The sequence below is a fragment of the Podarcis melisellensis genome (genome assembly GCF_964234715.1).
Source record: "Podarcis melisellensis genome assembly, chromosome: 8".
Taxonomy (NCBI): Eukaryota; Metazoa; Chordata; class Lepidosauria; order Squamata; family Lacertidae; genus Podarcis; species Podarcis melisellensis.
Genome location: NC_138540.1, coordinates 74739468 through 74756987, shown reverse-complemented (window position 1 = coordinate 74756987; position 17520 = coordinate 74739468). Strand labels below are relative to the sequence as shown.

The 17520-nt window shown below is 48.2% G+C and overlaps 2 protein-coding genes across 2 annotated transcripts in view; both read left to right on the top strand.

Annotated features, from left to right (window-relative positions):
* LOC309375319 (uncharacterized protein) overlaps positions 1–17520 on the top strand; it is a 282552-nt gene that overhangs the window by 79685 nt on the left and 185347 nt on the right. The gene's annotated exons all lie outside the window — the stretch shown is intronic.
* IGLON5 (IgLON family member 5) overlaps positions 1–17520 on the top strand; it is a gene marked incomplete at its 5' end in the record, with an annotated part of 131096 nt that overhangs the window by 110641 nt on the left and 2935 nt on the right. The window contains 4 exon segments of the mRNA XM_081920742.1: positions 3699–3931; positions 6403–6522; positions 9787–9918; positions 12883–13003. Of these exon segments, the coding sequence (XP_081776868.1) occupies positions 3699–3931; positions 6403–6522; positions 9787–9918; positions 12883–13003 (606 nt within the window).

Below are 17520 nucleotides of genomic sequence, written 5' to 3'. Positions count from 1 at the left end.
CAGAGCCTACGTCTTTTGTTAGCTCCCAGGGGCAGGTCACCCCCACCCAGTACCCTATCTCCATGGAGGAATTTTGGCAAAGCTGGAGCAGAGATCCACCTAGTCCAGCGCTCTCTCTTCCCCACAACGGCCATGGAAATGATGCCTTTCTATGCTGCCTCCTTTCCTTGGATGCTGAGATATACTGCAGCTCTGCATGGAGGTTTTAATATCCTGGCTCGTGGCTGCTGGTATGCCTATCGTCTACCACCACTTTTTAAAAAGACGGTGGTTTTAAAAGGGCAACAAGCTCACAGAGGATAACAGCCTTCAGTGGCAACTAGGCATGGAGCCTATGCAATATATTCCCTGCTGCATTAGAAGCAGAAGGCAACCCTGAGTACTGTGTGCTGGAGAGAGCATTTGAGCTCATGTCCTGCTATTAGGGTGCTGGTTTGCCACTGTGAGATTAGGGTGTTGGATCAGATGGAGCTTTGGTCTGATCCAGCAAGGATCTTTTTGTGGTTTTAATCCTCTCTCCCCTAGCTGCCATCACAACACTTATTGTGTCAGGGACTGGACTGAGGAGGAATGGTGGGGGCACCAGTATAGATTCAGAACAGTGGTTTGCAGAAGGGCATAGTTCAGAGGCTGCAGAGTGGAGAAGCTGGGGGATATTGGAAGAGGAACAGCAGGAAGAAGAAGCACCGGGGAGAGACAACTGACAGACTCGGTGTCTTTGGAAAGCATTCCTGACCCACCTACCCCCACCCACCCCCAGGACCCAACATGCATTGAGGGTAGTAGAACAAAGATTTCAGAGGCAGAAGGGTCAGATTAGCCGACACAGGGGTGATGTAGAATAGGAGAGGTGGAGGGGGGGACTTTACTCGGAGCAATGCCATTATTTAGGGAAGACTGCATTCCTTCATCTCTCCCTGTGAATATTAATAAATTAAATGGTAAGAACTTTTATTGTTTTCTGTTTCTTGGCTGCTACCGTGAGAGGGATCGGATCCCCCAAAGCCTGACATATTGCAGCAGTGAGTTCCACCCATTAATCCCACCTTCTGAAAAGAAGGAACCACTTCCTTTTTGCCAGTCCCAGAGCTAAAGCCCATCGGACTTATTGGGTGATCCCAATTTCTGTTACAATAGCTTTCTGCCATTCTGTATATTTTTTACGTGGTCCTACCTCCCAATGGCTGGCAGGAGGAAAGGGTTAAGCAGGCCCTACCCACCCCCCACCCACCAACCAACCAATATTTTGCTTTCCTTAAAGCTTTCCTTAAAAAAAAAAATCAGGAAAAATAACCAGGTATATTGTAGATTTGGCCCTTTCTGTCCCAGGAATCTGACCTTCTCCCGGACACTTTCGCCAGGCATTGTGTGGCAAGATGCCACTAGCAGATATCTCAGCTCTGGTTCCATGGCAGAATGTGAGGGGCAGGGCAGGGTGTGTGGAGGAATAGCATCTATATAAAATATCAGGGTCAGCTGCAAATTCAAGGGGGGAACACAAAGCCCTTCCCCTCCCCACACCAGCTTTTCCCCAGTTATCTTTGGAAGACTTGTCCAATCTGTGCCTGACAGCTGTCAGGGACCAAGAAACGGGATTACTTAGCGCCCACTCGCCTTGAAGGCGAGAGAAAAAGCACTCCGATAATTAAATCTCGAGGCCGGGAGCCACAGGGCAAGGGGGGGTGAGGAGAGAGAGGGGAAGGGAAAGAGAGTGAGAGAGAGAGGAGAAATGAAGTGGCAGGAATAGTAGTGAGATGCCAAGGGTGTGGGCGGGCAGATGCCAGGGCCTCGGAGAGGGTGGCTGCACCAAGAACACCCCAAGCCCATTTGCAAGGCAAGGGTTGCTTTTGAATGTGCCCGCGCAGGATTTAAATTCAGCAGCTGAGTTCACAAAGTCTGGGATATTTTAATGTCCCCCCCCCTCTCCTCCCTCTCCCCAACACTCATTTTTTCTGTAAATCCACAGTTTGGAAGGTGTTCAAGTTTTTAGGGCTTGATAAAAAGAGAGAGTGTGTGTGAGAGAGCTGTAATAACATGGGCTTTTGGACTTCAAAGGGCTTGAGAGAGAGGGAAAGAGAGAGGGAGAGAACGAGAGAGTGCCAAAGGCCTCGGCAATCTGTGAGGAAAACTCAGGAGTACTTTCGTTCTCTCCTCCCTCCCCGCCACACTTCTCCCTCACATGTTACAAGGCTGCGTAATAAATTGTGCTCGGCTGTGTGCTACAGAGGCAGAAAAGGGCCCAGCTTTCCCTCGGATTACAAACCGAGCGATACACAGAGCAGGATATTGTTCAGGCGCTGAGGTCCCTGTTCTCTCAAGGCCCCAAGATGGCGGCTGTTGCCTGGACTGGGGTCATGGAGGCAACCTAGGCCTTGAGGTTATGGGTGCTCCCTTGACAGGGCCTGGGTGCATAAATGCCAGTGTAAGTAGGCCCCGCTTGTGCTGTATATCTGTCCCTCTTTGAGGCAGATGTATTGTGCGAATGCTGGGATTGGAAGGAAGTGGGATTCGATTCAGTTTGCACTTTCTGAAATGGCACACGAACCGAAGCACAGCCCAACCTTTGAAACTTGCGCTTCTCCGAATTTTCAAGCCAAGTTCCCTAGCCAAGTACAGTGGTACCTCGGGCTACATACGCTTCAGGTTACGTACGCTTCAGGTTACAGACTCCGCTAACCCAGAAATAGTACCTCGGGTTAAGAACTTTGCTTCAGGATGAGAACAGAAGTCTTGAGGCGGCACAGCAGCAGCGGGAGGCACCATTAGCTAAAGTGGTGCTTCAGGTTAAGAACAGTTTCAGGTTAAGAACGGACCTCTGGAAAGAACTGAGCACTTAATCTGAGGTACCACTGTAATACATGTCTGAAAATGCATGTGTATCAGTGTAGAGCATGGCTGAAAATGCATACATTAGTGGGAAGAATCACGCAGAAAGGCATGACTGGTGATAAGCTGTTTTTAATAGTGTATTTTACATTGCTGTAACCCACTCTGGGACCATTTTGTTGAAGGGGTGCATGATAATAAATATAACAGCAACTGCTTTGCGAAAACGTGCAAATTGCCTACAAATGTGCAACACTGGGACAAATTCACACTAAAACGTTGATGAATTTTCATGAGAACTTTTTTGTTTTTGTTTTTTTAATAAATAGGAAACTGATGTGTGAATGTAGAGAATGGGAGACTTAAAACAATAAATAAAACACTGAGAGGAAACTGAATTGAGAAACTCTCTCATTCCTACCTTTACCTTACTGACGTCCCTGACCCTAACCATCCAGACTATTTGAAGATTCGGAACAGACGGAATAAAGTATTTCTTCACACGGCACATAGTTAGACTTCGGAATTCGCTCCGACGAAAACTAGGGGTGGCCACCAATTTGAATAGTTTTAAAGGGGGATTGGAGAAGTTCATGGGGGGTTAGAATATCAGTGGATATCAGAAGTTCATGGGGGTTGGCATAAGGATAGCAGTGGGGTTCCCATAGACTTCCAGTAGGCTGCTGTGCGAACAGGATGCTGACGAGATGCATCTTTGAACTGGTCCAGATGTTCTTACGTCCATCACAGCATCCCTCAGAATCCGATATAGGAGCCAGCTCTGCCCTGCCCCTACTTCTGCTGTTGCCCCGTTTTCATTCCATTGCTCTGCCGCTCACCTTTGCTGCTTAACTCCTCTCCCTTCTCTGCAGCTGCTACATAGACCAGCAGGTGACGCGCGTGGCGTGGTTGAACCGCTCCAACATCCTGTACGCCGGCAATGACAAGTGGTCCATCGACTCACGAGTGCAGCTGCTGACCAACAGTCCCTCGGAGTTCAGCATCATGATCACCCATGTGGACGTGTACGACGAAGGGCTCTACACCTGCTCCTTCCAGACACAGGACAAGCCCCACACCTCGCAGGTGTACCTCATTGTGCACGGTATTGCTATTATTATTACTATTACTATTGTTACTGTTATAATTTCATACCCACTCTCTACCAGCAGCAGCCCCAGGGTGGGTTAAAAAGATTCAGAATTCAAAATCCTTTCCTGATGGCATCAGCTGTTTCTCCAGCAGCATTTCTCCAAATTGCCTAACTAGCAAAGGTGCAAAAGTCCTGCCATCCTTTGCATCTGACTGTGTAGGTCTAGCTCCCCAGAACTCTGCCCTCCATCTCAGAGGAGGGCTGCACTTTGGCTCGAGACAACTTGGAATCTCTCTCCAGCTGTCAAAACCAAACAGAGACTCCTCTCCTCTGCTGGTTCCCAGCCGCCTGTGGGATTTCTGCAGCATTGGCAAAAGCCACAACTGCAATACTAGCCTACCCCATAATTACACCCAGCCCCCCCCCCTTTTCCCACGGTTGCTGGAGCTGGGAAGCCAGTACAATAGGAGCTGATTGGACCCCGGTCCGGAACGAGGCGCCTGGGCGTCAGGAAACAGCTGTTCTCAGCTCCTCCATCATTCGCCGTCGCCTACGTCACCCCAACCTATCAGGGCAGACAATGGGGATCATTAGGCCCAGTCAGGAAAAAAGCAATTTCTTTTTCGGGGGCTCTTCCGCTGGGGCAGAGAAAGCAGCTATTGGGAATTAACCCCGAAAGCACTAGCCTGAGGATTTGATGAGGAGGCACTCAAAATGCAGCTGTTTCTGGGGTGGGACAGCTATTTATAACAACAACAAAAAAGGCAAGCAAAGTGGCTGACATCATGACAGGAAGACTAGTATGTATTGCAAGGACCCCTGGAGAAGGGGAGGGGGTTGCAATGCTCCTTTGCTGACCCCTTGCCCGGAGTGACATTGCATTTTCTCCTGTGGAATCCCCATCTGCTGTACCCTGGCCACTCAATGTTTGTGATGTTGGGTGGGAAAAGAATATGTAAACCTCACTCAGTCGCAAGTGCAGGGCTTCACATTGGTGTTAATGGCTGCCCCACACTTCCATGGAATAAATTAAAGGGAGACAGCTGGAGGCATCATCAAGTCAGATATGAAAGCTCAAAAATCAAACCTTCATTTCTCTGCATGCTGGCCGGTGTCCAATGGGACTGGTAGAGTGGAAGGCAGGGAGCCCAACAGTAGATGGCGCCAGAGCCTGCTAATTCCAGTTATGTCCCCATCCTCCTCCCTCCTGAGTTCCACAAGGGCCACACTGAGACTAAGGAGCAGCAGGAGGAAGCTGACAGCCAGGGCCACCCCTGGAGCTGAGTGGTGGTAGTAAGGCAAGCAGGTGCAGGCTGGCTAAGAGCAGACTGGGGTTGGCTGGGCAGTGTCCCACCATCCCAATGGACTAGCCCCCACTGTCTCTCTGTCTGTGTGGGCCCATCCTAGATAGTTTCTCTTGCTCACTCCAGGGCATGACAAAACACTGAACATAATCAGTGTCAGCTCTAGGTTTTATGGGTGCCTCTATGCAAGTTGTCCTCAGCGAATGAGTCTTCCAACAGTGTTCCTGCTGCCCATTTGCTTGCCCTCTGCCTCCAGACCCAGTCTGCAGGAAAAAGAGGGCAAGACGAGCCAAGGGTATCCACAGCTCCTCATTGCACTTGCCAAAATTCATGCGGGTTGGAGAGGGCAAGTGAACAAACAGTCCCAGCAAAGAAGGACGGGGAGGAGTAGGGGCAAGGATTCTTAGAAACAGCAGAAGCAGATTCAGGGCAGCACGACTGGTTCCTACACACAGGGCCCAGGGGGCAAGAGGGTGTCTTTCCACATCCTTCCCAAAGCCTAGGATGTGCTGGGCTTTGGGAAGGAGGTGTGAGGCTCTGAACAGGGTCCTAGACTCCTCCTTCCTCCTTCCCAAAGCCTAGTTAATGCTTCCCCAGCTTTGGGAAGGAGGCAGGAGGGTTCTGAGACCCTGCCACAGCCACACGCCTCCTTCCCAAAGTCCAGCACCTTGCTCACCTGGCATCAACTTTTGGCCTTTGCCATATTACCAAGGTGCTCCCTTGCCCCCTACTGGAAGTTGAGGCTCAGCTGGTACCCAGTGAGGCTGATACCACTGAATGTAATATGTAAGAAGAGAATTTGAAGACAAGCCTGTAAATGATTAGTAGCCATGCTAGCTATGTTCTGCTTGTTGTAGGCAAAATGCCTTTGAATCCCACTTGCTGGGAATCATGACTGGGGAGAGCAGTGTTGTGTTCAAGTCCTGCTCATGGGCTTCTCATAGGCCTCTAGTTGGCCACTGTGAGAACTGAATGTTGGCTATGCTCTTAAGTAGTCAAGCGGCCAGAGCGTAGCTTTGCAGTCAAACCCAATCATTTGTTAATTGCTGCAGGGCAACTGGCTGTTCAAAACCTCAGAGACACTGTCCTTAGGGTTGTGTCAAGGAAGACAGTGCCCCCTAGTGTTGGGAGGCCAGATGCGCCTTGATATTCACTGCCTCTCCCCTCCAAATTCTGCAGTCCCTGCTCGGATCGTGAACATTTCGTCAGCAGTGACCGTGAACGAGGGAAGCAACGTGAATCTGCTCTGCTTAGCAGTGGGGAAGCCAGAGCCGACGGTAACTTGGCGGCAGTTGAAAGGTAAGGGAGGCTGGAGAGGGGAGGGAGGCTGAGGGTATCCCCTTTGTCCCCTATTCTGGCAGAAACTTACTCACCCCTCTGAGCAACTGGCTTCCTCTGCAAATGAATGAAGGCAGGAAGAAGGAAACCTGTTTACAGATTAGAACCATATGAACCCACCCAGACCCTGAAATCGCCATCTGAGGCCCTTCTTTCTGTGCCTCCTCCATGGGAGCTTCAGAGCGTGGCAACATGAGAAAGGGCCTTTTCTGCAGTGGCTCCCCATTTGTGAAATGCTCTCCCAGGGAGGCCTGCCTAGCACCTTCACTGTTCTAGGTGCCCGGTGAAAATGCTCCTCCTCAACCAGGCTTTTGGCTGATTAGCATTGTATGCCCCTTTAAATGTGTTCTTTAAATGTAAGAGGGGGTATGGGTTTTCTTTGTTCCGGTTATTGTTTTTATTATGTCTTTTGTGTTTCCGTTTTGTATTTTTATGCCTTGAGATCCGCAGATGAAGGGTGGTATGCAGATCTAATGAATAAAATAAATAAATAAAATCAGAGCCGACGATTGCCTACATCTCAAAGCAGGTTTTGCCCCAAATAAATGAAACTCGTACCCATGTATATTTGTTAAGCAGGTGAAATTTGGTACTGGGTACAGAAATTAGCACCTCCTCTTTCTTTATTTTTTTAAAATAAGTAAACAAACAAACAAAGTTTCCACTCCTTAAAACTGCAGAATGGGCTTGAAAGAGTATCTTCAATGGTGAGTGAAATCCCAGAATTGTGGCAGAAAAGATATTGCAGTGGCAGAGAGCCAGTGTGGTGTAGTGGTTAAGAGCAGTAGTCTCATAATCTGGGGAACCGGGTTCGTGTCTCGGCTCCTCCACATGCAGCTGCTGGGTGACCTTGGGCCAGTCACACTTCTCTGAAGTCTCTCAGCCCCACTCACCTCATGGAGTGTTTGTTGTGGGGGAGGAAGGGAAAGGAGAATGTTAGCTGCTTTGAGACTCCTTAAAGGGAGTGAAAGGCGGGATATTAAATCCAAACTCTTCTTCTTCAGAGAGTGAGAATCTAATCCCCTGCTAAACATAGCCCTCTCACTCCTCCCCATGACTTCTACAAGGCAGTGCTTAATTATTCCAGCTGCAGAATGCAGCTTTTCCTCTTTTTCTTGGTGCAGAGCTTTGATTTGTTTATCAGCAAGCACAGCTCCACCTCGTAGGCAAAGCTGCTCCCCATGCTTTAGCACACATAGCTTGTGGGGTGTGTGGGATTTTCACACTTACGATACTTACGATACTGATTTTGAGTTGCCTAAAATGTGTTCGAGGAGTGAGGAGAATCAAGCAGCAATTGAATCTTGCTGGGAAACCTAAGATACAGACTCACAGGAAGATGGAATAAGTCCTCACCTGGTTTTGATGAATGAGCAGTATTGTGAGCTGCACAGGGGTGACAAACCACTCTAAACCCTAGTTCGTGCCTAGTGTCCTCCCAGGCTTTTAAACTTTTAAAAAAGCCTTTCAATACCTTAAAGCTGATATTGATTCCTATTTTAGTCTCTAATTTGGTAGGGTTTCGAGTATTTTATCTGTACCCTTATAGAAGTGTGTGTGTGTGTGTGTGTGTGTGTGTGTGTGTGTGTGTGTGTGTGTAAGCATGTGTTATTTAATCTGCTTTGACGTTTTAATTCATGTTGTGCATTGCCTAGAGGACTAGTTGAACAGCTGGCTAATAAATGTAAATAATAAATAAACAAATAAAACATATTTCAAAGGCATTCCCAAACATCTCTACAAAGGCAGGAAGATGAAAATAAAATCAGGGGCAAATGGGAACACTGATTTCCCCTGGGACACAGTTCCCAGAAAATAGGCGGCAGACCTTGGAAACACAAATGGCGGCACGACTCAGCATCCTTGGATAGAACCTGACATTGCTGGTAGCTGCCTACCTGCCCTCCTGCTTGCTTGTCTCTCTGGGGCTGGCCACATTAGGCAGTTCAGAAGCTCTCGTATTGATGTCCCCATAAAGCCCTGGTGAGGTCCTACATTGGGGCCTTATGCAGGTGGTGCTGTGGTCTAAACCACTGAGCCTCAGAAGGTCAGCGGTTCAAATCCCTGCAATGGGTTGAGCTCCCATTGCTCTGTCCCAGCTCCTACCAACCTAGCAGTTTGAAAGCACGTCAAAGTGCAAGTAGATAAATAGGTACTGCTGCAGCGGGAAGGTAATCGGCGTTTCCGTGTGCTCTGGCTTCTGTCACAGTGTTCTGTTACGCCAGAAGCAGTTTAATCATGCTGGACACATGACCTGGAAAGCTGTCTGTGGGCAAACGCCGGCTGCCTCAGCTTAAAAGCAAAATCAGTGCCACAGACCCCATAGTTGCCTTTGACTGGACTTAACCATCCAGGGGTCCTTTACCACTGCCTCACCTATATTGTGGCCTGATGATGATGATGATAATTTATTTGTACCCTGCCCATCTGGCTGAGTTTCCCCAGCCACTCTGGGCAGTTCCCAATCGAGTGTTAAAAACAATACAGCATTAAATATTAAAAACTTCCCTAAACAGGGCTGTCTTCAGATGCCTTTTAAAGATAAGATAATTTTATTTCCTTCAAATCTGAAGGGAGGGCGTTCCACCACGCGGGCGCCACTACCGAGAAGGCCCTCTGTCTGGTTCCCTGTAACCTCACTTCTCGCAATGAGGGAACTGCCAGAAGGCCCTCGGAGCTGGACCTTGGTGTCTGGGCTGAACAATGGGGGTGAAGACGCTCCTTCAGGTATACAGGACCGAGGCCGTTTAGGGCTTTAAAGGTCAGCACCAACAATTTGAATGTCAGAATGGTCTTGCTGTTCGCCACTGGAGCCTGCTGTAATCCCAATTGGGGTTGGGTTGTGGGGTGCTGATGTCAGACGGGTGCACGCTGGTGGGAACTCTGAAGGTCCCCTCCTTCCTGGTGCCAGCCTTGCTACGAGAACAGGGGTGGTTGGAGCTCATCCATTTATCAAGCCCCTGGGAAAGAGGCCGTCCCTAGTTGCTGGGATGTGTTTGGCTTGGTAGGTCGCAGGTTGTGCAAGCTTGTTCCCCCCCCTTCTAACCCACAACCCCCTGTGCTGTTGTCACAGCCCCGGTGCGAGGCAGCCCCTGCGTATCCGAGGTGTGGATAACAGTGTTGCTGTCATATGTGTTTTCTTGTGTGTAAGTCTGTGTTTGTGTCTGTCTCCCTACTGCTGGCCCTGACCCCCTCCCCGCCACCCCCCTCCTCCCTCCCCAACAGATGGGTTCACCAGTGAAGGGGAGTACCTGGAAATCACGGAAATCAACAGGCAGCAGGCTGGGGAGTACGAGTGCATCACAGTGAACGGAGTCTCAACACCTGATAGCAAGCGGGTCCTCATCACTGTCAACTGTAAGTGGTCCTCAAATTTCCCTCCTAGTTCTGTCCGCTTCAGCCAGATCAAGGGTTGCAATGTCTGGGGCCTGGAGCTTCAGCTATAAAGTTAGGGATGGACGGATTTGTCTATTTCAGTTTTCTAAGTCCCCTCTCCCCACTCTTATCATAACATTGAGTTGCAGGGGACCCTGAGGGACATCTAATCCAACCCCCCACAATTCAGGCATCTCAACATGCAGTCCCACATCCAATTTGAAACCGTACCAGACTCTGCTTAGTTTTACAAAGATGTTATCAGGTTTTATTGCTGTTTAAATGTAATCATCTACATTTTTGCAGTAATTTGTGGTTTTGTTTCTTTAAAACCCTCACGAACATTCGTCAGAATGTTTAATACACATTTCTAATGCATAACTTTTCATGTGCAATTTTTTCCTTCATATACATTTTTTACAAAGTGATTTCCCCCAACATAATACATTTTTTTGCATATTATTTCCACAATTATATGCATTTATATGCACGCTTTAGTCTTGTGCATACATGCTGTGCATACACTTGGCTGGAGTAATTTTGCAATGGAGCATATAGGGAGTTTGATGGGGAGGGTTCCCCCTTTACTCTTGTGCATCTTGTTTAGTTGCTGAACTGCATCACAAAATTCGGACGAGTGTGAATTTCAAAGGCTTGCTGTGTTTTGGTTTGAGAAGTGGGTCTTAGGTGACTTCTCAATGAAATGCAAACAGAACTGAATTTCTCCTCCAACCCTAGCTGAGACCCAGCCCTTAACTGGGAATCAGGAATGCAGGAATGACTCCAAAGGTGAGTGTGGAGCTGCAAGTGTTTTCACTGCCTCCCACTTCCCCATCTTCTCCCCAGCTTTCAATCACAGGGTATTAACATCTTAGGTACCAAGGGACTGACCTTTGCTCCCTTAATAATGGTCTTTTCTACTCCTCCCCTGGCTAAACTACACATTACCTATGAGATTATTGACTGGATCTCTTGTAAGAGATCCTGGCTGGATCTACACTGATCTGTAAAACGCTATTAAAGGCTATTTTTAAAAATGTCCTATTGCTCTCAATGCAATTTCCCAATGGCAATGGATCACTGCTCTGCAGCGCACATTTTAATAACATGTTTATAACACTTTAAATGATGTGTCCAGACGAGTCCCCTGATCCATATAGATATAATTCAACTGCTGGGGTTCCAAATTAGAACTGGCCCTGGGAGAGGGATGCTTAACTCTTTCCCACCCTATCTTGTCCCTAATATAAATCACCTCCAAGTTTCTGTTAGCCCTGAACTGGGAAGGGGACGGAGGAGTTTAAGTATCATCCTCTTCTTTCTGAGACATCACTGGCCAATTCTCACAACCTATTTGGCAACATGGGTGCTCAGAGCTGGTTTACACACATGGCGGAATGAAGTAATAAGGAGTTGTGAGTTGTTAGGCTGGGCTATAGCACTTCAGGCTGCTGGCAGGGAGGCCCGTTTTTAAACAGTGGGGGGAAAGATGGCCTTTAAGATGTGCAGAGCCCAGATTCTCAAAGGCTTTATAAATATTGACCAGGCTCTTGGATCGATGGCTTGAAAGGCTAAAGAAAGTTGGGGCAAGTTCTGGGGCACTGGAGCCATAGGCTTAGGATCACCTCTCTCTCTCTCTCTCTCTCTCTCTCTCTCTCTCAGCAGAGGCCTTTATGATACTAGGTGAAAAGGCACATATTATGCTGTTGGCATTGCCCCCTTCCCTTCCCTTAAATCTGTGATAGTGAGAGAAGCAGCAAAAGGGCATGAAGAGGAGAGGGGGGGTTTTCCTCCCTCCCTCCTATCACTCCCTTGCACAGGCAAGCATTGTGCCATGGTGTAGGGGTTTATGGGAGATGTGGTTCTTCCAAAGACATCTTCTTTTGGAGGATGATGATCATAATAATAATAATAATAATAATAATAATAATAATAATAATATTTATACCCCACCCTCCCCAGCCAAGACCAGGCTCAGGGTGGCTAACACCAAATATAAAAACAATTGATTGAAATACAGCTTAAAAAAACAAGACTAAAATACAATATTAAAACATTAAAATGCAACCTCATTTCAGTAGAAACTCAATCAAAAACTTTTGGGGGGATAAAAACGTCAAGTCTTCACCAAGGCTGGTCCTACATGGGCCAGAAAAAAGCCAGGGAAGTCCCCAAATAAGAGTTCCAAGGAGAAAGGAAAAAAGAAAGGGAATCAAATTAATTCCAAGCCAAAGGCCAGGCAGAACAACTCTGTCTTACAGGCCCTGCGGAAAGAAATCAGATCCAGATGCCAGGGGAAGGTCTGTCGTTCTGTGGTAGAGCATCAGCTTTGCCTACGGAAGGTCCCAGATTCAATCCCTGGTATCTCTGGGTAAGAAAGCCTGGAGACCTTCTGTCAGTGTTGGCAGTGCTAAGCCATGTGGACAAATGATCTGACTCAGTATAAGCAACTTCCTATAATGTTATGATAGGGGAGCAGGGAATTCTTCTCTGACTCAGATTTTTATGCAAGTCAGAGAAGAACTTTTGGAACTTGTACAGCTTTACGCTCCCCTGTTGTGTTTCCCCCAAGTCCACACCATATATTTACAGCGATATGACCCCACTTTCAACGGCATGGCTTCCCCCAGAGGATTCTGGGAATTGTACTTTGTTAAGAGTGCTGAGGGTTGTTAGGAGGCCTCTGTTCTCCTCACAGAGCCACAATTCCAAGAGTGCTTCAACAATCGATCTCTGTTCACAGGGAACTCTGGGCATTGCAGCTCTGGGAGGGGAACAGGGCCTTCTTAATAACCTTCCCCCTTAACAAACTATAGTTCCCAGAATTCTTTGGCGAAGCATCTCTACCAGAGGTTGGCAACTGGCGACCATCTGTTGAGGAACAGCTAAGACACTGCATATCATGACTAATACATGCCTTTCACATCAACTGTTGTCTCTTCCCAGACCCTCCAACTATCACAGATGTAAAGGACTCACGTATCCCGATGGGAAAGAATGCACTTCTGCGCTGTGAGGCCATGGCTGTGCCACCTGCAGAATTCCAGTGGTTCAAAGACGACAAACAGTAAGTCATTCTTCTGCCCATTTCTTGGCCATGGCCAGAGATCCATAACATTGATATCCCTCCAATACGTTTGGGAGGGGGAATCACAGCTTAGCGGCTTTGCAACAGGGAGATCCTAGGCTCAGTCACTTACATCTCCAAGTTGAAAGGATCAGCTAGCAGGGAAGGGGAAAGACCACTGCCTCAGACCAGGCAGAGCTCCTGCTAGGGGTCCAAATAGCCTGACCTGGCATAAGCAGCTTTCTGTGTTCCTTAAGGACCTGTTGACACAAGCCATTTCTTCTCCCCAGGGTAAAATTGGTGTGGTGTACCCACGTGGTGGAATGTGGTAATAATGTGGACCGAACTACTGCAGGTATAGGGGGTGTGCGTTTGAATGCTCCTCCATGTACAATGACAAAAGGCCCTTTAAAATACTTGGAGTAAAAAAGACCTAGGCACGGTGGGGAGAAAGGTTCTAACTTTGGCCTGCTCCCTTTATATGCTAGTTTTCTACTTGCAGGGATGTTTCCCCCCACTTTTTGGCAGCATTAAAACATGACGCCCCCCTCCTGCCATCTGAAGTGGTACTGTCCATTCTGTAAACTCAGTATTGGTTGTGCTGCAGGCACAGCCCAAGCCATTGTGAGTGGGGAGGTGGGGAGGGAATTCTCAGCAACCTTCGGTAGCTTGCAGTTCCCTGGATTCTCTCTGGGAAACAATATCTTGCAAGATAAGACCGGGATAGGCTTGCATCAGAGGTGCATCCCAATTCTCCAATCAGGGCTGGCTGCTGAGCTTCTTGATCTTGTTTCCATCTGGCAAGACAGTCATTACTCTCCAGCAGCCTTTCTCAAACTCGGGTCCCCAGATGTCGTTGGACTACAACTTCCATCACCCCTAGCTACCAGGACCAGCGGTAAGGACCCAAGTATGAGAAAGTCTGCTCTGCAGTCGTCTTTTTCTTTGCCCTCCTACAAACTCTCCTGTTTAAGCAAATAAATCAAAAGGAAAAGGCATTACAGGACTGGCACTCAAAAGTCAGTGTGGCAGCACAGGCAATGATTGCAGAAGGTCCCAAATTTAATCTCAGCAAAAATGATCAAGGTGGCAGGTGATGGTGATGACCCTTCTCTGCCTGAGATCCTGGGGAGACGTGGCCAATCAGAGCTCTGAGATAGGCAGGCAGATCACCTGACCTAGTAGAAGGCAGCTTCTCTTCCCCCCTCCCACCATGTAACTTCGCTGTGCGTCTCATTAGTTAGACAGCACCGCATGCTTTAACCTTCCAAATGGCAATCTTATTAAACAAACCCACGGCGCGTACTCATGGTCGCTTAACGCAGATTAATTTGTAACTCTCCAAGCAGAACACGGCCCATCAGTCACGTATAGTCCCCCTGTCCCCCGGGGGGCTTGATAAACCGTGTGGTGTGGTTGCCTGCCTGGGATTGGGGGGGGGGAGGAGAGCTGTTGCCAAGTCCCCTGGCAGGCCCTGGCGTGTGATGAGTGGGTTGTGTTCACCTGGTATAGGTGGGAAATGGCAATTTGTATAGGTCTGTAGCAGGCGTGGCCAATGCTGTACAGCCCACCTGGTGCTACTGTTCTGCAAAAACTCTCATCACCCTTGACCACTGGTATGAGGGAGAGATTTGATTTAGTTCACGTTTGATTTAGTTCACGTTTAAAGGGGAACCCAAAATATCGAAATTCACGCTTTCCCGAATTTTGCAATGCAGTTCTGCAGTCAAGCGATGGGAACAAAGGTTGGGGGCATGTGCTCATTTTGCACAGGGGTTCCGTTCCTGGGGAACCTGTGTAGGCAGAGTGCGCATAACCCCATTCCACCCTGTTCTGCCTCTGTTCCACCCTCATCTGGGCTTTGGGAAGGAGGTGTGGGGGCTCTGGGTTGGTCCTAGAGCCCTCTCACCTCCTCCTAAATATGGGAAAGTGCTAACTAGGTTCTGGGAAGGAGGAGGAGGGCACTAGGACCCTGTCAGAGTTCTCATGCCTCCTTCCCAAAGCCCAGAGCCTTACTTACCAGTCTTTGAGATAGCATCCCATCCTCCCCACCAGCTCAGCACCCAGTGCATGAGCACCACTTGCACAGCTTTAAATTTGCCCCTGGATTTTGCTCTTTTCCATGTTTGCATTCATTTGTCAACTTGGTAGGAAGGAGTAAATGCTGTGAGGAGAAAAAGGCTCCTGAAGGAAGAGGCGGAGAGGGGAGGGGGGAATTTCTGCGCTTAGCTGAACAGCTGAGGCCTCTCTTTCGGGAGCCGAGTTCTGGTTCTGCAGGGATTGACACCTGACAAGATGATTTGCAATTATCTCCCGATCAGCCTCCCAGTTGTTTCCCTCCAGTGTTCCCGCACTAGCTTGGTGATAACAGTTCATGGTTCAAACCTCTTGCGTCTCAGGGGGGCTGTTTGTGGTTAGAACTGCACAGCGAAAAGAAACCATGACTTTTTATCTTACTTTATTAGGAAACAATGACAGAGCTGTGGGCGCACTGAACATCAGACACAAAAAGTCAGGGCGGAGGGTAGGAGGAAGCCACCCAGGAACACAAGGAGATTATATATATATATATATATATATATATATATATATATATATATATATATACACACACACCCAGTGATTTGATAGCTGTCAGTAAAAGCAATGTGGAGTTTATACAAGAAAATTGTTAGAAGCCATAAAATTATGACGTTCTGGTTGATGAACAAGCAACTGGGGTTTAATTTGAGCTGGGGCTAAGGGCCAAATAGCATATTCCATGTCCAGATTCTCCCAATATTTTTGTTTTTACTTACAAAGCAGTGACAGAGGGCTCTAAATTTGATCAGAGTGGTAGCATCAGAGGGGAAGGTGGTGTTTAACCTGAAAGGCTGCCACACTGGTGAAGGCAAAGGATTGTCCTCTGTTGGCCCCAAAGGGCAGGGTATTTGTTTGGTTGAACATTAAGAGAAACCTCATGACTCAGCTTAATAATAGAACCCCATTTCTTATAGGGGTGGTGGTTTCTCTGTGAGTAGTGGTGGGACAGCCATTTGTGAAGAATGCTCATTTTCGATAAGGCTATCAATGGCTACCACCGGGTTGGTCAGAGGTGATAATGTTGCTAGAAGCCACAGGATGTGTGAAGGTTCTTGTGCTCGGGTCTTGCTTGTGGGTTTCCCATAGGCATCTAGTTGGCCACTGCAAAGACCGGACACTTCACTAGATGGGTCATTGGCCTGATGTGCTGGACTCCTCTCATGTTTTTATTTTTGCTCTGGAACTCACACAACAAGCAGGAGATTGGACTAGATGGTGTAGATTTGGGGCATAGCGAGAAGAATCATATAGATCTTCGTGGAAGCTGAACTGTAGGGGAACGGAAGCGGCGCTGATTGAGAGAAACCAAGGAAGGGCAGAAATTGCCTCCTTCTCCCATCCCTTCTTGTAACCAATGGAGCCAATAACCAGCACACTGCAGGCCAAATAAAACTCCTGCTCTTTCTGGCTGCTCAGGAGTGCAAAAAGAGGGACAGCGGTCAAGCAAGGGGAGGGGGGGAAAGATAATAACATGGTTGCTGGGCTGCATTCAGTTTGGTGAGTCACAGGTTTTGCAGCTGTTCAAACCAAGCCAGGCTAGATGGCTTCATAGATTTAAAACTCGGGGCTGAGGGGAGAGAAAATAGCCTGGATAATAGGAGAGTCTGTATGTGGAATACTTTGCCTGGTAGGAGGGCTGGCGTGGGATATACCATCCTTGCTGCCACATTTAATAAAGAAGACGCTTCCCTCTCAGGAGTGGCAAGCAACAATACGCATGTGTGCATGCGCATTCACACACACACACCAGAGAAAAGGAGGCAGGTGAATCCAGATCTACTGCCGCTGTGGGGGTTGTGGTCCAACAGATGATGGATCGCCTGTCTGACAGGCCAGAGCAGAGATAAACAGCCACTGGGACTGTGGGAAGGTGGTATAGAGAGGTGTGGAAACTGCAAAGGGAGCCCTTGGACTGCATTGGCCAATTCAGCCTCCTGTAGCTTTTGATTTCTGGGGATGCCTTTGAAGCACTTCCTGTCCAAATGCCTCCCGGGATTCGAAGGCTTCCAAAACACCTAGCCTTGTTTCCAGAGCACCTCCACGGATGCATGAGCAAGCTGCCCCTTTGCGATTCCTTGACTTGGTTCGGACTGATACCTATGTGCGGTTTGCCAGAAAAGTGTCCCCTTTTGCATCTCCCCTGCCCACTTCCTCTGTCCCTGCTCCTCTTCTCCTCGCAAGTTACCAGCGGCGATCCAAAGTGTTTGCGCCATGGTGCAGGGAAAAGGATCTAGCAACGCAAATGCGCAAGAGGGTAAAGACCCCCTTTTTGTGCACTGGGATTTTGACCACGCACAGACGTGCCAGGGCACGTGAGCAGCTTTCAAGGGTTGCAGTGGTGGGAGGTGCGAACTAATAAACAAGGGCCATCACTGGAAACTTATATCTCTTTAACAAAGGGCTAACTCTCATGCAAAGAAGCCAGGAAATAGAAC